We start from the raw sequence: 24,739 nt of genomic DNA, 5'->3' as shown, positions 1-24,739 counted from the left end.
ATGTTCATGTCCTTGTGTAGCTTTTTCTTCTTGTTGGCCAAGAAAATTAGCTCAGAAAGCACATGGGTTTCCTTTCTCAGAAGTGATATTTCTGTTAAAGGGATTATACTTTCCATTGAGAAGTGCAAACTCATGTGCATTTTTTCAGCTTGTTTGCAAAGTCCTTGCAGTTCTTTGCTAGCTTTTTGAGCTGTAGTTTAGCTGTAACTTTTCCCTAGATAACAGTGCAAACATGTATCTAACAACACAATTCCTGGAAGAAATCCTGAGATAATACGTAAAGAAAGAACTGAACATTGAATGAAGTACTAGAGTTCAGTTTCACTCTTCTTAAACTTTATTTACAGGAGAGAATAAAATAAGGTGCTGCAGAATAGATTGTTTGCCCCTGTATTTGTGGTTGTATAGTTCAGAGTAGAGTGATTCCTTTATGGATAATCCTTTAGACAATTGTTGTAAAAGATAAAAGGCAAGACATGGACAGTTTAAAATAAATGATTTTTAAGACAGGAAATCTGCAGGAAACGGCCCCCCCCCCCCCAACAAATACTCTGATTGCTAGCAACACTTTATGAATGAAAAGCTTAGAAGACATGAACTTCTAATTAAAATTTTAATTCAAATTAAGTACCTGATATATTAGAACATTGTAGAACATGCATAAACATTACTGGGATACATCACTTCAAACTGGGAGGATGTGGTAAATATCTTGGAATTAACAGTGCAACACATTCAGCAACAGTAAAAAATGCTTTCACTTTTTTGGTGTTGATCAGTTTAAAACTATCCCCACGATAGCATCTGTTTGGAGTGGCAGATATATTAAATTTGATGGGATTAGGTGAAAGAAGAAGTGTTAGCAGCAATTTTTCTTGTGTGGGCACTTTTTTTTTTTCCTTATATTTCCCATTTGGAGCTCCAGCAAATGCAAGCTTGTCTTCCTCAATTAGGCAACTCTGAAAGCTACAACGGGTGTGCAAACTCTTAAATGTGCTGTAATTTATATTTATCAATTCAGTGCATGTAGTTTTTTTGATGTGTGCTTCCTGTCTGATTTTCTAACAATCCTTTATTTTCCACAGGTGGCCGTGATAAACGAGGTGGTCCGGTCTTGACCTTCCCAGCCCGCAGCAATCATGACAGAATAAGGCAGGAAGACCTTCGTAAACTTGTGACTTATTTGGCCAGCGTGCCAAGGTAAAGCTAGAAAGAAAACACTTCAAAGCTTAGGGTGGATTGGTGGGTGGGGAACTTGTTCTTGGCAGTTGCTGATTTCCAAGTATTAACACTGAGTACCTTGAGTTCTTGGGGCTGAGGAACAAAAGCGTTCCCTTCCTCCTCCTGTGTGCGCTCCGGTGGTTTCTATGGAACATGTGGAAATGCAGGAGCTCCAGAGAGGAGGCAGTGGGAGCAAACCTGGGCATCAGGCTCCTCACAGCCTCCAGGAGCAGCTCTCATTCTCCATGTTTCTGTGCAACTGTTTTAAAGGAGTGCAAAGGGAGGAATGCTTAGAGGTCTGCTGTTAAATATAGCACGCTGGAGAGAGCCTGCTGTCTGTTGTTGCTTTTTAATACCTTGTGGGAGGTTTGGGAGAGCTCGGGTAGGGGGCTGTAGTTGCTGGGGAGGAAAGAATGCCTGTGCAAGAAGGCAGATCTTCCTGCTCCAGTACTTTCCAGAGATTTCTCCAGGCTGGGGAAAGAACATGGGTGGAGTTAGGAGGAAGCTTTCAAAGAAAGGCATTTTAAATTGTTCTGAATGTAAACCACCACCTTTCTCCACATTAGTCTCTGTGGCTCTCTTCCAACAAACAAGTCCCCATCCTTTTCCCTGGGATGCTGGAGGAAAGGTGTGTTGCCAGAGCATATTTATTTTCTCAAGCTTTGGGAGATCATTTATAGAACTCAGTGCCCAGAGAGGCATTTCTGACCCAGCCTCAGAGAGTATGAAACTACACATGCCCTCATCCAGCTTCCTTTTCCTATTTTTAAGCTTGTCAAATATCCTTGCCCAAAACCCACTGCACCACCTGTTGAGGTGTTCCTCAGGCAGGTGAGGGACTGAGAAAGGATGCTCAGGGTTCCAGGAATACATCCTCTGCCACCCAGGAGCTCCTTCTCTTTTAGATCCCCAGAACATGGGCCGTTAAACAATGCTTATGTTTTGGCTAAGAGTGTGAGTTAAATACATGAAGGGCAAAGGGGTTGGCTGCATCTTTTAAGTCAGAGGTAAGGATCTTGGAAATGCACTCTGTTCCTTAATTGTGCACTGTGCAGAGGACAAAGGTTGTGTTTAGTATGGAAGAAGATTAAGGACTGTTTGGAGACTTAATCACTTGGCTGCAGAGTGAATAGCAAATGCAGCCATGTCTAACAGATCTGCCAGTGCTTGTTTCCTGGACATCTTAAGTTCTCTGGTGATGCACTTTTTTGCAGTGTTGAACTTCTGGTCATCAAGGTTTTACTAATAAATTAGTCTTTGCTTTTTTTTCCACCCTCTCTCATTTTATCCTCTAGACAGCTCCATTTTCAACCATATTGTGAGAGAGATTGCAGACATGCTGGGGGAGCAGGAGGTCACTCCCTGGGACTGTATGTCCCAGAGTTTGGCAGTTCCCCCCCAGTTGCTGCAGTAATGAAACTGGTCCCCTACATCTTATCATTTTTGCATGGTTGCAAGTGTGAAGATATGACATTGTTCTGGGTTGCAAGCAATTGCAGAGCAAAAATGACCTTCTAACATGTCAACCTTTTCTATTAATTGCTCTTCCCTCATGGAGGTGGCAGTAATAGAAGGATACATCCTTTCTGTTCCCCACTGTCACACAACTGAATCAGTTCACTCAATTTTTGGTGGTGCTTTTAGTTGCCTCACTCTGGATCAGTGCAGCAGTGATTTTTCTGTGATGATGCAGAACTTGGGGTCAGAGCTAAGTGCTGAAGGAGCCAATACAATACTCAGCTACCTGTCTCCCTAGAAACACTAAAAAGCATTCTCTTTCTGCTGGTCACTGCAAAGCCTTGTCCTGTCCTGGTGTGAGAAGCCTTTGGAGGGTGTCTTCTCTAGCTATACCAGAGAACATCCCTTCCTCTGTGCAATCTCCTGTCATTAAAATGTGCCCAGCAGTGAGGGACTGGCTATGCATGGAGCACTTTCACTGGCTTCCCAAGGGTCCTTGCAGATTGGACCTCTGCAGGTATTAACTGGAATACTGTCTCCTTCTTGAGATGTTTGCACATTGAGAGGTATGGAGCAGAAAGCAAGAGTGATAAGAGGCCTTGAAAATGTGGCCTTGTCAAGGAAGGATGAAAAGGGTAGAGTTTGTTCAGTCTGTGAATTGAAAAGCATGTACAAGCATGTTGGGATGCTGCAAAAGGAAAGGGTTTGTAGGGTAAAGACAAACAAATGTGTTACACCAAAGCAAGGAAAGATTAGGTTAGGTATGAGAATAGTTTTCTAATAGATTCCCATTACCACTATAAGACATCCAGTTTTTTTCTTGCATCTTTCTGTTGCTGTATAGGCAAGCCTCTGGCATTGATGTAAATGTTATGGAGAGGGTATGGTAGATCAGGAGGTGTTTCCAGTTTCTCCTAGCCCTGTTTGTCTGGTGCAACAGCTGTGAACTTGCTGCTCTTGGAGGGAAATGTGACCACAAACTTCATGGGTTTGGCACGTGGGATTGTATAACCTGTATGGTGTAAGAAAACACTGAAAACTCATTTTCCCTAAACATTTTGTTCACTTTAACAAGGGCAAGCAGCAGAGCTTTCAAACTTATTTATGTTTTGGAAACAAATGTATGGAAGGAGCAGTTGGAATTCCTATCACTGGCTCTCAGTTCATGTTTATTCCAAGATGAGTGCTGTAGCTACTAACTACATCAGCAATCCACCAAAATAAACAATTTCATTAGCAGAAACACTGAACAGGATGTCAGAAGGAACTGCTCGGATGTTGAGTGCTAAAAGAAGAAGAGTTTTCTGTGCTAGCTGAAAAAGTAGAAATTCTTTAGGAAAAGGAGACTGTAATTTATCATATTGACACCAGGATAATAATTCTTTCTTTATTCTTGGTGCATTGGTTTCTGAGTGAGACAGATTGCTCTCCACATTGATACTATCTGTCACTTAACCCTTGTTTTATATCTTAATGGAGGGGGCAGAGGTGGCGCAGTGCTGGGAGCTTGGAGCAAGTATGAGAGTGGTGATGAAATGTGATGATAGATTAGGGTAAGTAAAACCAGGGTCTTGCTAGCAGTTTTCAAAGTTTCTGATTCAGCTTTCTGCAGTTCCTTCTTCAAAAGCAGAATAATAATGTGGGCTTTCTGAAAGCAGCTATGTGTGCTTGAGTTAGAGTAGAATAGTGAGGGCTTTCATGCAGCTGGGAGCCACAGTCAGGCAGGTGCCTGTAGGCAGTGGGGTTTCCTGTGTGGTTGAGGATTACTGCCTGGGGGTGAAGATCTAGGAACACAGCTTGTTCCTATCCTGAAATGGTAACCTTTCAGTCCACGGTGCCTGGGGTAATTTAAGGCTCCTGGAGGGTTCAAAAGCCTGATCCTGCAGTTTTGGGTAGGAGGAGGTGGAGGTTGTGAGTGGGTATCTGAAACTGTAAACAAATGCGGTCCTGGTTCGGTGTCCCAGGTTGGCTCTTTCAGGCACATCACAAGGTCCTTTTCTCTAAGCAGTTCCACTGTAATTAGTTACTAAGAAACGAAGACACTATTCATTAGATGTAAAGATAATTCCACGGATGCCAAGTTTCTACCACTCTGCCATTTTCTGCTTGGTTTACATTTGCACTAATGCTTTCTGGGTAGGCGAAGCTGTATTTCTTGTGACTCAGGATAGCTTCTATTTACATGCAAATTTAAATGGATGCAATGTTTAGAAATTTGGAGGGCGTGACTGAATCTAGGATAACATGGTGTTTATGATCAGGGGAGCCGAGGGAGAATTTTCTGGCCTTGCTGAAGATTTTTTATTTTAACACCAGTGCAGTGCCATCTATTCCAGTAAACTGAGCTTTGATTTATGTGTGTGTAAATGAAACTAGCACCAGGCCAATCTCCTCTGCGAGCCCTTTGGAATTGCGAATTAAGTTATGCGTAGGCTATAGGAGGATAAAAAGGAGACAGAATATTATTAGCCTGAGTTATCTCCTCGCATGGTGAAGCAATACGATGAAGGAAATGTTCTCTGTCAGCCATAGTGAACCTTCCGGCTGAACACATCAATCTGTTCTGGAGCCAAGATAAGCAATCTTCTGTGCTCTCTGCAGAGGGGAAACCCGAGATGCCTCGGGGGCCTGTGTTTTTAAAGACATCTACTTTTTATTTGTGCTCTGTTCAAAAGACTGCTCAAATGTTTCCCTGTTCTGGGGGACATCCAGGGCTTGTAACAGCAGCAAAGTGTTTCCAAGGGCCAGCCCTGTGTGTTTGAACAGCTCCTCAGAGCTGCCCAAGCTGGATGAGAGGTGCTAGGAGCACTAAAACAACTGAAGTGCCCCTAATAATTAGTTTAATGACTGGGGCTTTGTAAAATTAGAACAGATCAGGTGATGGCAAAATGTAGCAATACTCACCCACTCTTGGATTTATTTTAAGCTGTTCTCTGGTGACCTGTGGTGCTGTGTATGTTAGCTCCTCTGGCTGGGAGTAGTGTGAAACTTATTTTGTTGATTGATAAGAATTAAACCTGAGAGCTCTGCTTTCTGTTATGTGATCTTAGCACAGAAGGAGCTTTTGAGGACTTTTTTTTTTTTTCCTGGAGGCTATTGTAGATCTACAAAAATAGCCATCTATTTAAAAAATAACACCAGGGACATCATACTAATTTTAGTAACTAAATATCTGGTGCCATTGATAAGATAATTATTCCACCATATACTTGTTTCAAAATACATCAGTAAAAATGCAGTGAAGCTAATGAGCCTAATGGAGATGTAATATTTTCTTCATATATAATTTAACAAATAATTGTAAGGTGTTTTGGAGAAAGGGGTTCATTAGAAATAAATAACTGACATGAGTGCTGGTGAATTTAAGAGTGTTTTGCCACTCTGTAGCCAGTTCAAATCCAGCCTCTACTATGTGTGGTATTTGTGTGTTATCTTTTTAACACTCTCTTAGGAATTGGGAGAGTTCTGTTGAAATATTGGTGCTCTTACTTTGTCCTGCTGAAAGGCTTCAGAGCTTCCCGTGTCCCCTTACTGAGCACCTCAGGGCCAAGTTACACATTCACTGCTTGTTGGAAATCAGCACTTCAGAAGAGGATCTCTGATCTCCTTCCAGCTGTGTTAATAACCTGTTAAGGCATTTTATTCCTGGGTGAGTGGACAGTGGCTATAATTGATGTTGAAATTCTGCAGCGTCTACAGCTGCAACCTTGGAAACTCTATTTACCAGAAGCTGCTAGAAAATGTGGACTTCTTAGAAGTGCAGAGAGAGTGACAAGAGCTGTCAGAGCCTGGCGAGCAGGAATTATGAGAAAAGATTGAAGGTGTTGGTAATGCTTATGTTAGAGAGGGAAATAAAGTGATCTGTTAAAATACAGTCTGCAAGCCCGAGCTAAAGTAAACAATTTAGTCTCAGTGTACATGGAAAATGAGACCAAAAAAGTTATTAAAATCACAGATTGAAGAACTGGAACAGGTTTCTGTATCCTCCCCATCTTGGGGACCCTGTTAGGAGGTGTGTCAGGAGAGACCCAGGTCTTGTCACTTCTGTCTTGCCACAGAGGCATGAAAACAACAGTCACTCCAGGTTTTGTGATGCTGTTTTATATAAAAATGTGGGGTTTTTAAATGGATACACAATTTTCTATGTTTGTTTTTGAATCAGCCCAAACCAAAGGTAAATGGGAGGGCTGTGGTATCTGTTTCCAAATGATTTCCTACTTTGATTGCCTGTTGCTGTTTTTCTGGCTAGCGTAGGGTCCCATCTTGCACAGCTCTAGACCTAAAGCAGATGTCCTCTTTTTCTCTGCCCTCTGTGGGAGCTGAGAGTGCTCTTTGAGTGGTTCCAGCCTGGTTACCTGCTGAGCCCTATTCTGCTGTCCAGCTCCATAACAGTGCAAGTGTTTTCAGACTGGTTTTGTGATGAGCAGCGCAAAGAGCATGATAGAAAGCTTTGCAGTTGGTGCACTGTGAATTGCACAGCTCATGTAGCCTTTTCCCTCTAAAGACTAATAAAAGGCAGGGTAAGCTGGGCTCTGCATCTCAACTTTTATCAGAAATCATTGATACGGATCTAACAGCTTGTGAAGATTTCTTTATCTTGTTTCAGAATTGAAATAAATAAAATAAAGGTTGATATTCTTACAAGAGTGAGTTGCTTATTTAAAGTAAATTCCTTAAAGTACTTACAAAGATATTTGCAAAGCATTTTCTAAGTTGTTTATCTTATATCCAAACGTTTTGTACTGTTTTGGAAGACCTGAAAATCTCTGGGTTTTTTTTCCCCTCTAAGTTGTACAATATTTCTTTATTCTTAAGTATAGCTTGCTCCATTTAATTATATTTTAATTGTATTCCAATAAATAATTGAAGTTACTGATTGCCACATGCAGAGAAACTGGGATTTCAACTTGTCATTGTGTTCTTAAGCATTGTATTCAACACTCAACATCTGCTTAATTTTAGGCTATAAATCTGCAATTGAAAACAGTTAATATGAACGAATCCCTCATTTATTATGTCTGAATTATTTCCAAGGCAATTGTTCTATTTTACAGTGTAGGGGAGGGAGTTCAATTTTCTCTTACTGCCAATCTCATGCTGAGATTTCAAAGTCATGTTGGGTTCTTTCTGGTTCATCTCCAACACAAATTCAGTGGGTTAATAATTTGAGGACTTTGCAGAGGGTAGCCCAAGAGGCCAAGTTTAGCATAGAAGGGAAGTGCACATGGAAGTGAAGTTGCCTTTGCTGGCACTGGCTGTTTTCCAGCTGAGTGGGAGCTCAGTTGTACCTTCTGCAGTGGAGTCAGTGGACAGGGCTTGTGGAGGGCACACATCCAGAAGAGTAAAAGGTCTCTGTTTTACTTTGTGCTCCACCCAGGCAGCAAAGTAAGCATCTCTACCCAGTTCAGGTCCAATGCCTTTGGTTCTACTGGTCTGGCCTGTTTTACTTCAGCCCTGCCCTCGCAGCTGCAGAGTTTCTCCTCCCCACAGGCAGGGCACTCAGGCTGCAAGCTCAGAGCAGTCAGAGCAGTGAGTGGATTCCTTCTCACAGCCCCCATCTGCCCATGTCCTCTGTACTCCAAATAGCCAAAAGGTGCTGCTGCCCAGCCACAGCTCTGCATAGCACCACATCTGGCTTCTCTCTTTCTTACTGGGAGAAGAGACATGGGAGGACTGTTAAAACCCCCTGAGCAAAGTCAGAGCTGTCTGTGGCAGTGCCTCCTGCTTGACTTCCTGCAAGGGGCAGGAGGGCTGACCTGTAGGGAGCTGCCTTCTATATGGGTGGTGATTCCATGCAGTGCCATCACCTGAATCTTCTCAAGGTTTGGTGGCCGTTGCCAAGGCCCTGAGAAAATCTCAGCTGTCTTCTCAGGGGAGCCTCAGGTGCTACTTGGCTCCCCTGCAGGACCTGTGGGATGCTGATTCTGGATCTCTCACACAAGATGGGTGCCCATCCTGTGCAGCCACTCCCTGGGTTGCTGTATTCTGTTAGCAATGTTGTACATAGTACCTCACTGCATTTCCAACAGAGGATTCTGGCTGGGAAGGATTCTGCTTGGATTTCTCTAAATCTGGATCAAACAGCAAAACAACCCCTGTCACCATGCATGATGCTATCACGGCTGGTTGTCTGCCATGGCCTAATGCCACCCAGTGGTGCTGGCAGGGTCTGGGGCCTGATCCCATCCCCTGAGTTGTCTCATGCAGAGCTGTGCTGCACACTCTGCTTTTGAGCTCTGTCCAGGCCCTTAGACTGGGGATTAGATCAGCATTGTTCCTCCTCCTAAATGGCTTTTGCATGTTGGTTGTACTGGTCTCTGCTGCCTGGAAGAAGGAGCTGAGGTGATGGAGAAAAGGCAGAAACTTGTAAACTAGGATCTATCCTGCACCCATTCACTGGTGAGGGAGCTGGCGGGCACCACAGCCTGCTATAAATTTTATGCAGAGCATGATTTTCTCCATCCTCTTCCTCAGTGGCTCTCCGAGATGTGTTTTGTGAGTCTCTGCAGCACACCTCTCTGTGCTGCTGGCGCTGGCCTTGGCCACGCTAGTGCTGCTGTAAAGCTCTTGCATGCTCCTCATGGGCCTTTTAACCATCAGACCTGTGGCTCCACAGTGCTCCAAGAGGTCCAGGCAGCAGTGACTAGGAGAATTCCTTGGAGAAGGCAGGCATGTGCTAATGTGAGCAGTAATTCAGAGAAGCTAAAATTAGCAGACAGAGGTTTTGTGGGAGCGTCTTGCTGGCAGCAGAGCTGGCACAGGCTGTGCACAGTTCCCTCCTGAAGCTGTCAGCAGCCGTCAGTGGAATATGCAGCATTTTGGAATATGCAGTTCAGCCAATCCTGAGTTTTCTTTTAGGTGATCTCTTTCCTACAGTTTTTGCAGAGACTGTGAAATAGTTTTTGTCTCGTTCCACTATGGATGCTTGTGTTCCTCATCAGTAACTCCAGTATGTGCTATATCCTTTTCACTATTAGAAATTATTATGATTTGGAAATGGCTTATGCCATCTCTTCATGGATGTCATTCGAAGCAGGAAAACAACTGCTGTGCTTTGCAGTCTGCTTTGCAATGGGCATATTCTCCAAGGTATCTCAATGTCAGTGGAAAGCTCTTCTAGACTCCCATGGAGGATGGATGAGACTTTTATTGTCTGCCAACATGAAGCAAGTAATGGGAGACACAGGAGTGAAGTTGTCTCAGCCTAGACAGGCTGATCCTTGTCCTCACTGGATGCATGGAGGTGGTGGGGATGCTGCTGGAAAGTTTGGATTCCCCATTGCACAGCTGGGGTAGGACTGAGGATATGTTTTCAGGAATATAAATTTAGCCATATCTCCAAATGAATAATAAAAAGCTGATGCTATCATGCTGTCTGTCAGTCACTGTTAAACCAAATCTGTCAGAGAAAATGCCCAAGAATATTAAATTTTTACATTTTTAATGAGAATAGACAGCTGCATCAAGGAAAGAGACCTCATTAGTGTCCACAGAGAGGAGAAGGTGGTCTGAACTCAGCTCTTCTCAGAGACTGGAGGTGTGCAGGTATCCCTAGATCATGTAAGCGGCACATTTGTTATTAACCCTTAGAGTCAATGTGCAAACCACTAGCGAGGATTTGGCAGTTCCCATGCTCGTAAAAGCACATGCTAGTTTATGGTATGAGAAAATTTGATCATATTGAAATAAAACAATGACCAATTCATGGTAACATGTGGGATTGAGCAGGCTGATGTTCTTGTAGCATGGAAAGTATGGCTTGGGACTGGCAAGATTTGTCTCAGAGGCTGGGATGCTCAGTTCCCTGATGTTTGCAAAGGGAATTGGTATCCAAGTTGGGTAGACAGTTGTAAATCTCATCAATGGTTTCTTCTTATTTTCCACAAGGTGTTCCTAACCAAGTCTGTGGTGTTTTATGCCTTACTTGTGGATCCTGGCACTGCTTCAGAGTTCCCTGTGGATCCTGCAGCACTGTGTGCAGCAAAGCATAATTGTAACTCCACAGTGTGTGACTCTTGGGCTACTTAGATTAAGAGGGGAAAAAAAAAAAAGAGAAGAAGGAATTCTTTAGTGCAAAGTAAAATCATAAATAAGATAAATTATTCTAGACTCTCTCCTGCCCAGAAAAAGGCAGCAAAGTGTAATTCAGACATGCTTTTGGCTTGGCAGACATTGTCTGGTCAGCAATGTGTGCCACAGTGTATTTTTCTGCTATTAACAGGGGAGGATTGGTTTCCCTGACTGTGTACACAGGGCTTTATTTTATGTCTAACTTTAAAGAGAAACCTTAGTCTCTAGAGAAATTTCCAGTGATGTAATGTTTTAGAAAGATCCTTTGTGGTACTTCACCAAGAAGGCAAAGCATCAAAACAGCTTTCCCTTGTCCTGCAACTGTTTTCAGGGAAATCTTCCACCTCTTAAACATGCCCACAGTACTGTGCAAACAAGAGAAAGTAGGAACCTGCTGTAAGCTTGATGCTGTATTTACAAGGGACATCCTTGCTGAATGGTCCTTTTGGTTAAAGTTATTGAATAGAAATTGTAATAGAGCACGGGCTTTGTAGAATAATCGCATCTTTCTCCAAAAATCATAGCAGCAGTTCATCTCCAGCCAGATCAGTCTGCTTTCATATACCTTTCCTGTTCCTTTCCCCTGTTTCACACAGGAATACAAGAAGAATTACAGTCTCCAATATTAATGTCATATTATTAGAAAACTTTCACTTGAAGGATAAGTTTTATAGTCTGCTTATTTATTTGAGGGTCTGCCAAGCCAGATGCTTGTGCTGTGGTTGTCATCATTTAGGATTGAATAAATACTACTTTTTGAAGTTTAGTTTGAAAGAATTACTAATTAAAAGTTATTTTTGCTTGGTAAACCATATTAAACTGATATTAAACCATATTAACTGATATCAAACCGTATTAACTTATATTTTACATCTTGAAGTTAGAAAATCCTGATTGGTTTTATTATTGATATGCTGCATGCAGCAGCAGTACACATCTCTTTAACAGTGTGACCTCTAATTTCTGGGAATCAGGATCTTAAAGCTGCATTTCCCAGTCCTGAATTGGGAGCACTCTGTAGGAAATTGGTCATGTATTATGTTGCTGCCTGTTCTTGTTATGAAATGTACCATTTCACCATGTGGCAGTTCTAGGGAGTGGAAGAAGAATTTAGGGGAGAACAGTCTGATTAACTAATGGGTGATCTCACACATAGGAAGCATGGCTGGAAAAGCTTCCTTGTTAATAAACTGTTAGTCTAAGAATTATTCAAGTAGGCAACATGTTCTTTTTCCTTAAGACTTCTTTTTTGATTTTTTCTAAAGACAGAACTAAACTCTTACAACACTGATTAATCATATCCAATTTTGCGGTTACATCCCCTTATTTCTGCATTTGTCTCTTTCTACAACATTTGTAATTTAGTTCAGAAACTGCATCTGGAGAAGCAAACATTTCTGGGATCACAGATTAGTTAAGATTTTGCTCCCCACTGGAGGTTTGTGGGTAGGAGCTGCAATTCCATTCCAAAAATCTAATTAAAAATCAGGTACATAGGAAAGTAGTGAAAAATCTTACCCATAAGAAAAATGTCTGAGAGCTCTGCTTTAATGAACTGTTAGACTAGGAATCAAATACACAAGCAGTATGTGCAGGTTTTTTAGGGTTTTATTCTTCTTGCTTCACAAGGCAAACCTAAACTGTTACATCATTCCTCACTTGCCAGGCTTACTGGAAATCTCCATTTCTCTTCACTTTCCAGAACAGCCACCCTAATGATGTTGCAGTCTTGGATCGTAAACTGTAGGTGACATGGAAATAGGGTCAGCTGAAAGGATTTCCTGGGGTTTTCATTTGGGAATGAATTCTGTAGGACAGTTCACCACAGTAGTTTCAGGGACTGTTAAATTCTATCTGTGTGTATTAGCATCAGCAGCACTTACTCAGTGACTTGTTGGGCACTATTAATTATATAAAGAAGGCATTAATTTTTGTTAGGTAAAATCCACTCAATACCTTTGAGAAAGAGGCCATTTGAGAATCCACCTGCTCTAACTTTGACACTAGATTTAGAAAAGTTCATCTTTGCAAATAAGATGCTAGTTGTCCTCATTATATATCTTTTACATTCCCAGGAGCACTTGGAAAATTAAAACAGAAATGTGAATAATATACAGAACTTTGAGCAATATAAAACAAATGAATGTATTGGATACAATACCAATGCAAGTCTGTCTTGAGCTCCCTTTCTGGGCTTTTGAAATTGGTGACAAGTCAGTATTTCCAGAAGCTGAAGTCCATTTTGTCAATACTGTCCTCACATTTCTCTTTTAGAGGCAACTGACTTTTTAATTGTTTTTACAATGAAAGCATATTTTTCTTTTTTTTTTTTTTTTTTTTTTTTTTTTTTTTGTGGGAGGATACAAATGCACAAAGAACTTTGTGTTCATGCTGCCTTGAAAGTAAAATGTGTAATTAGGGATTCTGTTAAAAGTCTAATTCCTAAACCTGTGAACATTTTTTTGGCAGATAGCTTTCTGTGTCATTGCTTTCTTTTTTGTATTTCTTGTTCCCTTAGCCAAGAAGTAAGTTCCTTTCCAGAGGAAATTGTCATAGACCTTCTGGGGTGTTATTTGTTCTTTGTCAAGGTCCAGTTTTGTTTCTGAGTGAAATGCTCTAAAGCATAGTATTAGACCCTGTTTTATTTAACACTAGGTTCCTCATGGAAAATCTCTTTAAAATCCTTCATAAGATGTTACATTTTAAGATGATACACAGGTTATTTTAGCATTCTTATAATGTAGGTTTGTTCTTGCAGTGTTAAAATTGAATGTTTCTAATGCTAGGACACTTTCTTTTCTACATCACATAGGTTCAAATTTTGGTCAAGTTCTAAAAGCTAATGATTAGCTATTTTAGGTAGATAGGCCAGAGAGAAGATCAAAGAAATCATTATTCACCAGATGATGTAACAGGATTTTTTGGGGTGGATTTTAAGGTAGTTGGAAGCAAATTAATATATGAGGTAATTTTATGAGTTAGTCTCAATTGATTTATCAAACCATTAGTTCTTCCTACCTTTGATGTGTGCCTCCTGTGAAAATTACAGGATTCCCCTGTTGGTTCTTCCAGGCTACAGCTGACTTCAACAGAATCTAAATGAACTTGTTTGCTCTGCAAACAGAATCAGGCAACAAATGAATCTCAAGACAACAGACTAGAGAGGATTTTTCTAGGCAGCCATTACCAAGCTCTCAGACTTTTCCACAAGTCTTGTACATCTTAAAAGAAAATAAAGATATTTATTCATTGTGTGAGTTGCCAGGGGCATAAGAAGGAAATCATCAAGGTGGAAACATGCATTCACCATGTCTGCTCTTAGTCCCAAATGAAAGGAGGATATCAATACTTTTTCAGGCTAACACATTAATTTACTACAATACATTGGAAACTGATGCAAGAGGTCAACCAAAGCAGTAAAAGGCCTGCCTGGCCTGCAGGCTTCTACTTACCGTGTCCTTTTACTAATTCTTGTTAAGTACTGTGATCCTCCTTCAGAAAAGCAGTCAAGTGTGATCGTGTGTCCATCCATATCCAGCAAGTGCAAACATGTGCTTCATGCACCATCTTAATTGCTTAATCAAGCTTCTTCTATTGTGAGGCACAACCATACAAACAGGAACCAGATGGAAGATATTTTTATCAGGCAGACCACAGGACTAAAGAAACATGGTCACTGAACATTGCTGTCCTTAAAAACCCCAGTTGGGATACAACTGCATCCATGCATCATCCCCACAATGTGAGAATTCAGGCAGCAGCCACTGTCATAAACCCAAATTCAATCTTGCCTCCTCTTTGAGATACCAACACCCTGAGCATGCTTAAGGGGCATAAGCACACATTGACATTTATTTTAGAGGAGTTTATGTCAAAGAAGGTTGATACAGTTATTTACATTTGGATTCAGGGATTGTTTTTTTTGTTTTTTTTTTTTTTTTTGGAGTCATTAATTTTGTGGATGATTTTAGCAGTTTGTATAGCATTACCCTCATAAGAGACCAGTGCAGTATTCTTTTTGTTTTCAAGTGGTAGGAAAAAGTCTGAGTGTATTTGAGCTGTTTTCTCTGCTGTTTCTCAAGCCTATTACAGCAATGGAGGTTTAAACTTGTTCTCCTTGGTTTTATGTTATAAAGCACTTAAAATTATGCATTAGGCTAATGCTCCTGTAGGTTCTACATCAAATCCCCAGTGACTGTGCTTTTGCAGTTTTTTCCACTAGAGGCTTTGAGTACTAGTTTGATTACGCTGTGATAACTGCTTTTACTCTACACAATACAAAGAGAGCAAAATCCTTGATTATAATTGCAGGCATGTTTATTTGTCCAGGCACTTGCCCAGTCCTAACTGACAGCCTGAATTGTGCAGCATGGTCATCAAAATGGGCAAGAGCTTTTGTGAATAACTCATGGCTTTGACAAAGATTGCATCTGCAGCTTTGGTGGCAAAATTAGCAGTAGTGAAATAGTTAAGAATTCTGGTATTTAGGCTGCCAGAACTGGGTTTTCAGTTAGTACACCAATAAGATGGAGAATGCAAGTTCAGGTTCCTGTCTCATTGTTTCTTCCACTGGCTGCAGACTCAGCAAGACAAATGTGCATTAGTTTATATTGTCAAGGCTATCTTTGCAAGCAGATGGGCTAGAAATCTAATTTAAAATCCCAAAAGCTTTGATTCTGGCAAAAAAATAGAAAAGTCCGTAGGACAACTTTAAATCCTCTGAATTAAATGGATATTCTATGTCAATGCAATTCTATTGTCAAACTTATAAATAAAATATGAAGGGGTCTACTTTCACATAGACCCATAAGTGGGCTCCTTTATGAGTTTAATAAAGCATGTGTATTCAGTGCAATTAGATAAGCAGATGTATAGAGCAATAAATGATTCCTATATAAAATCAGCACACGTGTAACAGAGAATATATCCCAGTGTGGATAAATAAGCACATGGTTAGATTATTAACTGATCTCTCTTAAGCTTTTTAAAATTAACTCTGTGGTGGCCACAACTATTTGCAATTTTTCTGCAATTATGGATCTTCCCTGTGTCTGAAGATATGGTAAATATAATCTATTCAATGGAAGAAGTGGCTTCAACAAAGTGTGGTATCACGCACAAGAAGGGGGTGAATAACCCAATGAGGTTCACCTGACTCAATCTCATCTCTTGGACTACAGTGCTCCAGCCAGGTGTAAAAAAGGCATAACTTTTGAAGAATTGCAAGGAAAATAGCTACATATATTTGTGTTATCTCAGTATCAGGGACTCACATAACATAGGCTTTTCTTAAACTGGGGGATGTGTCCAGTGTGAGGATAGGGGTTTGCAGAGCAGCTGTGAAATGGATTCTGTTGATTCTTGTCAGTTCTTTTCTGGCAGAGTGGGGAAGCTGTAGCTGTGGTTGTTCAACTTGCTACAGAAACCCACTGCATTGCACCCATTTCTGTACTGGATGTAACACTCGCATTAGTTTAACTCACAGGTAGGAAACCCATTAGTCTGGTGGAATAGATATGCCCTGATGTGTGTTTGATGTGCCTCTTCCAGGCCAAATGAGTGGCTCAATATTAGGCCAATATCCCTATTTCAAGAACCTGCTCTCTCTGATTTTCATTACTGTGGGCTTGCTGACAAGGATGTTCTCTGACTAGCAGATTCCCATCATTACTAACCTGGCATATGTTAATTTGTCAATATAATTTTCAAGTCTGTCAGCAGGAAAAGCACCACCTGGGGTATGTAGTTCCTGAGATGAATAGGTTGATGATCATTCACATGTGGCACTTGTAGATGGATTTGCCAGTGAAGTTTTATTGTGCTTTTGATAGAGAAGCAATATAGCTAATAAGGAAAAGGGAGCAGGCAGTTGAAATTGAGCAATTACTCTTCAGAGCATTTATCTGAACCTGCTTAACTGATAAAAGAGTTCCTCTGGTTTTTCCAGTTATTGGTAACTGATAGGCAAAGGTACTGATGGAGAACTGACATTATTTGCATTCATGCTGAAAGTTCAGGTTTGTAAGGGAAACAACATTAAAACTGCATTGCTGTGGCATCAATGTGTGAGTTCCCATCAGTGTGAGACACTGCCTGGCATGATGGATGGTAACCCTGATGAGACCACACACTGGCTCCTGAGGAGCTCAGTCCCTGCAAAGATGAGAGCATCTGAGGCTGGACAAATACCTCAAGTGATCTTGGGAAGACACTCAGAGAATGTTAGCTCAGAGAGTGACTCACCTGGGGTTTGCACCTTTATTGCCAGGGTTTTAACTATTGGTTTCATTTTTGCTTTCCAGAAGCTTTTTCGATTCAGCTTTCTCACTCTGGGTGTCTTTTGGGTCTTCTACTACCTTTGAAATACTGAGTTTTCCACCTCTTCATGCTCAGTCAGCTCCAGTGATTTTGGTCTCTCCCACATTTATGTCTCCACAGGTAAAAAGGGATGATACCTCACATCCAATGGCTTTATTGGCTTAGCTTAGCCCCTCTTGCTAGACACAAGTGGGAGGGCCTGGCCTTTCTAAGAGGCAGATTCAGAATAAATTGGACATGAGCTAGAGGTTTTGCAGCTGTGTTGGGAAGAGCTCATCAGTTTCCCCCGTCTCCTGAGGACTCTGTAAAAAGGCCTTTTTCCAATCTCAATGCCATCATGGTAGTTTTTTTAAAGAATGAGTAAAGTCTGCTGTATGAATGAATACACAAAAATTGATTTTGCAAGTGTATCTTACAACATAGATTGATTTTGTAGCTTCAGAGCAAGTCCTTCTGGATGTAGTACAACAGGCTGTCTTCACCCAGCCTGGCATGGCAGGAAGCATCTATCTGATAAGTGAACTATTTTAGGTAAATCATTGTGCCTACAAAGACCTGCTTTGTTTGTGTACGGGTGGAGCTCAAAAAGAAAAAAAAGAGTACCACTCATTTATTAGTCATGGTCAGTCCTCATTGTCCATCCAACCCAGGGAAAAAAAGAGACATCAGCTTTTTAATTGTGCAATTCTAAAGAGAACTGAAATTCTCATACTATATCAAAACAGACCCATGGACCATGGAGTGTTTCTGGGATGGAGCACTCAACCATGCCTCCAAACAGATGCACTGGAATCCAGTGTTTGCCCTTATGTCTGTGGATTCTGGCCAAAATCCTGTAAGTCTTAAGGAATAATTATGCCATTTTTGCTTAGAAGACATAAAGTGCAAAGCAAATCTCATGTTGAAATCTGCACTGCAAAATGGGCAGAAGCTGAGATAGTTGTGGAAGAATTTGCTATTTTGAAATGCAAATTTTTAAGTGAGGAAAAATACAAAATGTTTAGAAATTTCCCACAAACGTATCTCTAAAATGTTATATCAGTCAGAAATATTTTGATGAAATTCAAAGTTTTTATCCTTTTCTTTTTTGAGTAGACTGATCAAAAAAAAAAAAAAAAGGAAAAAATGAAAAAAAAAATCATCTGAAAAGGTAAACCAGAATATTTTGCTTCTATAAAAGCCTTTTTTCAGTTTTAAATTCAGTAATACTTTCATGAGAACCTGCACTCATCATGAAATATCTTACTTTAAGTTGATGTGTAGCATCTCATCTTCTCTCCCTAGTACCTAATTTTAATTAGTTTTTCTTTGAATTGGGTGTGCATTGCTCTCCTGCACTGCCAGGAGCAGGTTATGGGAACTGATGGCTGCTTACTGCAAGAGATGTCAGTACTGTGTATAAGAAGTGATTTTACTGTCTTCAAAGGGGTTTTTTTTCCTCTCGTCATCTCTGAGCTCAGTTGAGCTCTGGATGAAATGTGCAGGTCCCAGAGTGGTTATACCTGCCTGCATCAGGAAGAAATTTGGCATGGTGTCTGCCTGTGGACATTACTGGATTTTACCAGGTGCTGCTGTTGACTGTCTAGACCTACATTAATCATTCTTTGCATGAGCTGAACATGTTTGCAGGCTTCTTTATGCTGTAAAGATCTTTCCCCTATGGGTTTCTCTGCCTTCCACAACATGTTTCAAGGAAATGTATGTATTTGCAATCTGGAGACTTTCCACTCTGGGGTGACTGTTTTATGGCACTGACTGGAATTCCTGGAGCTGTTCACCCTGCACCGTTCACTCACTTGTTAAGTCACTGATGTTGTGAACTGATAAATTAGGATGCTGTGTCTGAGAACCCAAACACTTGTTGCCCAGATGAAGTGTCCTTTTCCTCATGTGAAAATCTGGCAGTGCTGACCATAGACTAAACTTCACAGTAACAGCATGTGAAACGTCCTTCATTGGCTCCTTGTCTGAACTGTGAAAAAAACTCATAGTACAGGCAGAAAGATCCATTTATTTTCTGAATCTTACTAGTATGGCTGTGCTTGGCACAGCCTTATATATTTATTTCTCCTCTGGAATGCAATGGATTTGAATCTTCAAACTTGCTTCCAATAGCCTCTGCTCATCCAAACCTTTTCAAGAATGGTGTGTTTCTATTTCAACACTACCCTAATATTTATTTTTTCTAGCAAATGCCAATAACATATAATTTTCATTTGGTAAAGCATTTTTGCTTTGTTTCTGCTAAATCATCTCAAATACAAGACTTTAAATGCTCAAAAGAGAGTTGAATGGTACTTACTGTTCAAATATTTCTTTGTTGTAGTAACAAATCTTTAAATGTAGCCCTGCTTTAACAAAAACAAAGCCCTGATTAATTTCATATTTATCTCAGCAGCTGTTTCAAGGAAGACCTGCCAGATATTGATCCAAATAGAGTAGACATGTAGCAACAAAAGGGGAAGAGGGTAAATGGGTTTAGATGAAGGCATCATTTTCCAGCAGAAACTTAACAGGAATGTGAAAAATTATAGCATTTGTCCTCCAGATTTGGCTCTAACAGCTGCAATCATGCTTTTTTTTGGCCACAGCTGTGTTGTATATCTTTGCTATTTGAATGAAGACAGGAAGCTTCTCAAATAGTGTTTATTTGCTCAATTAAATAGGAGGCTGAATGCCTGCAGAGCTTTGTGTCCCAATTCTGGTCTGGGTTGTAACAATGCAGATCAGGATTTTTACCTGGGTAGAAGAGAGCTCAACACAGCCCTGCTGAACCTTGACAGAGATGCCAATGGGACCTGCACCTCTCAGAATGATCTCCAAGCCCTCATGGAATCATGGTTTCATATTGGAGAAAGCTTTTTTACACCTAGCTGGTGTCTGTTCCTCCTACCTTACATCATTTTACAACAGAATTGCTTTGAGTTCAGAGCCACTTTTCTTAGATGTAAAAATTGAATACCAAAATGAGTTACTTGCTTGAGAATATCAGGAGAACCCATCTGGCACCAGTTAGCTCCTGCTGCAGTATATGGGAATTTTCTGCCTTTCTGCTCCCTTCCTGTTGTCTTGGGGCCAGAGGCAGGGGTTGAATGTGGATGTTGTGCAGCCCACACATCTGCATTCTTGTGCCATTCACAGACACACTTCATGTCCCCTAAGAGCAGTAGCTGAAAACCAGAGACATGAGGTTTGTCTTTGCCTGGACCTCACTGGCTCCAAGTCTTTTTATAACATGTCACTGAAATGTCTCTAGATTGCTGCTTTATGTCCAGCTCCAGCCACTGTGAAACTGGCTTTGATTTCTTTCTTTCTCTCTCTCTCTTTTTAAAAAAGAAAAGTGACCATGAGTGATTCCTTTCCAGTGCTAAAAGAGAAAAAACAAATTTAGGTCACAGTAAGGAATAAAGGATTATTTGGAAGCGGAGTCTGGGTGGCTATTTCTTCTCTAATTGCAAAAAAGCATTGTGAAACCAAGTTCAAAAAATGTAAGAAGGAAAATCTAGGATGACTATTGTCCACCTACAGTCTTTTAGGTAGCTGAAGTTCTCTGGTTGGAGCTTGCTGTGCTTTGTTACTCCAGAGTAATGGTGCTCTTGGGTTTTGCATCAGTAAGTTCTTGCCCTGGTGTTTGATATAGCAGCACAGAAGGGAAATGTGAGGATTAGGAGTCTCGAGTGTCCCAGGATCTTTGAAAAGACATCTGTCTCATCCTGCAGAGCAGCCACTGTCACTGGGGATGTGGGTGACAGCTCAGACTGACAGCACAGAAACACATTTCTTAACTGGGATAATAAGCAAGGTACAATTTGCTGAGAAGTATTGAATAGAACAAAGTATTTTAATAAATAATGCTGGTTCAGGAGTTCTTGGCAAACAGGTCTAGTAAAACTTGCTTTATCTGGTCCTTTAAATGTACTGGAAAGTAAATTATGAATACAGGTACTGACTGTTTCTATTGACAAGGTGAACTTCAGGCTCAACATGCTGATGTGAAACCGAAGTATGAAAGTCTGTAAGTGATGCTGATTATAAACCCCTCTGTCTGGTTTTATTTCCAAGTTGAGCAAATAAACCACACACAAAATGAATAAAAATTTGCAATTAATCAAATATATTAACACATAAATCACTGAAGTGATCCTTGGTGCATTTTGATATGGAAGCTAGGCAGCAGAGTTAGTAAGTTCTCATATGAAATGAGGCCTTTGGGATAACAGTTTGTGTTTGGATGCTTTTACATACCTGCTTTTCTCCTCTCCCTCCCCCTTTTCCACCCTCAGCTTGTGAACCAATTGGCTGACTAAAGCCACATTTATCAGAGGAAGGGTGATCTCAAAAAGAATTAATTTCTTGCAGATTTTGCTCCTATATGTCAATGCCTGAAGAGCTACTTGTTATTCTGACAGTGTCTCCTGACAAGGTTATGCTGACCTGCCTTAAAAGAGACCTTGCTCTCCCTGTTAACAAATCATATTAGAATGAGATGCTGGACATGTCAGATCTGGGCTTTTAGTGGTCCAACAGGAATGCTAAATGGGCTGCTTCATCATTAACTCATGACTGCAAAATGGGAATGGAGATATTATGTTATTTCAGCTAATCAAGTACTGAAGCTTCCAAATGCCAGAAGCTTTGGCCAAACCATAAGAGTGAAAAATACACATAATCAATAGGTTAATCAGAAAGCATGAAGTCCTTAAATTCATTTGGTACCCAGCGAGCCAACTCTTGCCAAAGAAAATACAATTTAGAGCGTGCCTGAATTAAAGAGGAAATTTGAGAAAATAACCTTATGAAAATACCCTAGAAACCAAAATAGAGGCATTTAGTTTTACAAAACTATCACATCTGCTTCTGAGTTTCAATTGTATGCCTTTTTTTTTTTTTTAATCCAGATAATAAGTATTATTTTTACAAATATTCTTGGGTATTTTTATTAGATTTAGAAGATGGTCTTTGTCTTTGCTTAAAAGCAGTGGAGCAACTGAAATTACTTATCAACTATCAAATAATTTCTGCTCACCATTGCAAATTTAGTCCAGATGAGCACAGCCAAAATGCTGATGGATTGTCCAAATACCTTGATTTGAGTGTTTTTTCCAGTTTCTGGTCAAATATCAATACCGGAAAAAATGAAGCACCACAATCAACATTAATTGCCATGCTAAAGTGGTTACTTGTGAGTAATAGATATGTGTATTGATGAATCATCTTGGGAGCCAGGAATAAGGCATATCTTGCTTGGAAAATGTGGAGGAAGCTTGATTGCTACTGATGCTTTTCCCGATCAATTGCTAAATTGGGAAGGGTCTGAGTTGTTGCTTTTAAGCAATAAAGTTAATAAGCATGGCTAGTCTATTCAAAAGGAACCTCACATCATTTCCTCAATCCATGCTGAGGTAACTGAGGAAAAATGACTGACTGTCAGAGATGACAGATTATCCCAGATTGCCTCACCAGAGTTTATCAGAGCTTCATTATGTCTAGGCCAACTTTTTTAGGATGCTGCCAATAGCTGGAAATATTTGGATATTTCAGCTTCCTTATTTTATTTTATTTATTTTTTTTTTTTTAATAAATTGCCTGTGAGGTGTCCCCACAATTATGTTAGCCTTTTGTGCTTTCACATCCATGTTCAGTTTTGGTTTTGCAGACCATTATTACTCATTATTATTAATTCCCTGGATTAGCATTTATGGTTTCCTGAAAAGTAATTTATTGGAATTTATTCCAGGCAGCTGAATACTGTAGTATGAATATAGGTAGATTAAGGCCTCCAGCAAGGCAGGCTCCTTAAACAAACACAGCAGGGTAGATGGTCCCTATCCTGAAGAGGTTCTACTCTAAACTGTTTTCTTATTTCACTCCTCTTTCTTTGAGGTATTAGTACCTGATTAGTATCTGGCTACCTGTTTGTGCAGGGCAAATGCTCTCAAAGGCACCCTCTCTGCAGTAAGATCTGCACCTGAAAGCAGAAATGAGCAGGCAGCTTTCTGTCTTGCAACAGTTTAAACACTGTTAAATAATAGTTTTTGACAAGGAGGTTTAGAAATTAGGCGCTAATTTTCTGCAAAAAGTCAGAACAAGTTGGAGTTATCACTAGGGGAATCAAATTGTGTAGATGAGACTAAAGACCCACAGATCTTGTTACAGGTTAGTTCCATTCATTACATTGAAGAAAAAAATTGCAAGCAGAATCACTTCTGCTAGAATGTTGCCAACACTCTTGAAGTAGAGTTAGATTTTCTCAAAATGATAAATACCATCCATTTATATGTTTCCTGCACTATAATTGCATCTCTGCAGTTTTATATTTCATACAGGAGTTTACATGCCTATGTGATGAATGAAGTAGGGAAATTGTCTTTATAATAAAGAGCATTGTTTGGAGTTTTGTATTATTGGTGTAAGAGTGATTACATGTTGGTGTATTTTGAACATAAGAATTCTGTAATTATTCTTCTGCCTTTCCTCCCTTTCCATTCCTCTTTCCCATTGTTTTCATACTTGAAAATGCACTAAGCTTGTCGGAAATTTTGTCTAGTTTACAAGGATTGTGGATAGTGCTGGTAGTGAATAACTGCTTCTTCCAGGGAAAGAATCAGAAAGAATTCCCAGCCTGGTCCTCAGGATCACTGACCATTCTCCTGTGTCCACCAGAAAAAGCTGGGGAATTCTTGCCATTTCTTCTTCTACTGAAAACCTGCTGTGGAGTCTCCAGAGCCAGGACAGTAGGAGTTTGGGGTGTTTTGGAGCATTTTTTCACACACACATACTTCAGCATCATGTCCTGATGGGAGTGGGTGGCAGTACTGCCTGCTCCCTGCACTGCTTCTCTGCACCTCACAGGCCTGGAGAGGCTGCAAACAGCAGACAGACTTCAGCCCATATTTATACTTCTTGGTTCCCTACCTGGAATATCTGTTTTAATGCAGGCTGAATTTCTAGTCATAGTGGTATATTATCAAGGGAGCCAAGGTATCACACTGCCTTCACTCTACAGATAGAGGCAGGGTTTGATTTTGCATCTGTTTTTGTCTAAGACTTCAAGTTCATAAACAGAAGACTTCAGTCTTCTAGGGCATTCCTGTTCTCCTTACTGAAACAGGTTTTATCAGTAAGTATTAACTTATTGTTTTACATCAAATTAGGTAAGCTGGCAGGTTGGCAGTGGTGAGGGGAGCTGGAATGAAGCTAATCCTGTCTATTCCTTGCTGTGGTTGCCATGGATGGTGGTGCTGTATTTATTTATTTATTTATATCAGAAAAGACAGATTGCACTTACCTGTTATTTGTCCTCTCTTGGGGCTCTCCATGTGTCCCAATGGCTCCTGCATCTCTTTGTCAAGTGTTTGGAGAAATCCTTGGAAAAGTGTGTTCAGGATAACAGGGATCAGTGATTTGGCAGAAGTTCTTGAAGGATCCTCTCAAGCTTTGCAAGAAAAATAACACAAAACACAAACCCCTTTCTAGTCATTGCTTTCTGATTTGCTTCCTCATCTCAGCTCTTGTTCCAAAAGGCAAGAGGTTGTAGCACCCCCAACAAAGCTCCTCTTACAGCCTTTTTTTTTGGCATTAAAGGATCAGATGTTTTACCTTTCAGCGCTAGGTAAAAGGAGAATAAAAATATCTGTATTCCTGACAGTGTGTGGAAGTGCCTGGTCTCCCT

The 24,739-nt window shown here is 40.5% G+C and overlaps 1 protein-coding gene across 14 annotated transcripts in view; it reads left to right on the top strand.

Annotated features, from left to right (window-relative positions):
• KALRN (kalirin RhoGEF kinase) overlaps positions 1-24,739 on the top strand; it is a 477,147-nt gene that overhangs the window by 171,992 nt on the left and 280,416 nt on the right. For all 14 annotated transcript variants that reach the window (XR_014956495.1, XM_085584162.1, XM_085584156.1 and 11 more), the window contains one exon: positions 1,086-1,200. Coding sequence is in view for 12 of the 14 variants with exons in the window: in XM_085584162.1 (XP_085440288.1) it covers positions 1,086-1,200 (115 nt within the window). In the remaining 2 variants the exon portion in view is untranslated. The remainder of the gene's footprint in view (positions 1-1,085; positions 1,201-24,739) is intronic.

This window comes from Lonchura striata, chromosome 7 (assembly GCF_050655825.1).
Source record: "Lonchura striata isolate lonStrDom1 chromosome 7, ASM5065582v1, whole genome shotgun sequence".
Classification (NCBI taxonomy): Eukaryota; Metazoa; Chordata; class Aves; order Passeriformes; family Estrildidae; genus Lonchura; species Lonchura striata.
Note: the sequence above shows the minus strand (reverse complement) of the source record. Positions and strands in the feature narration are given on the sequence as shown.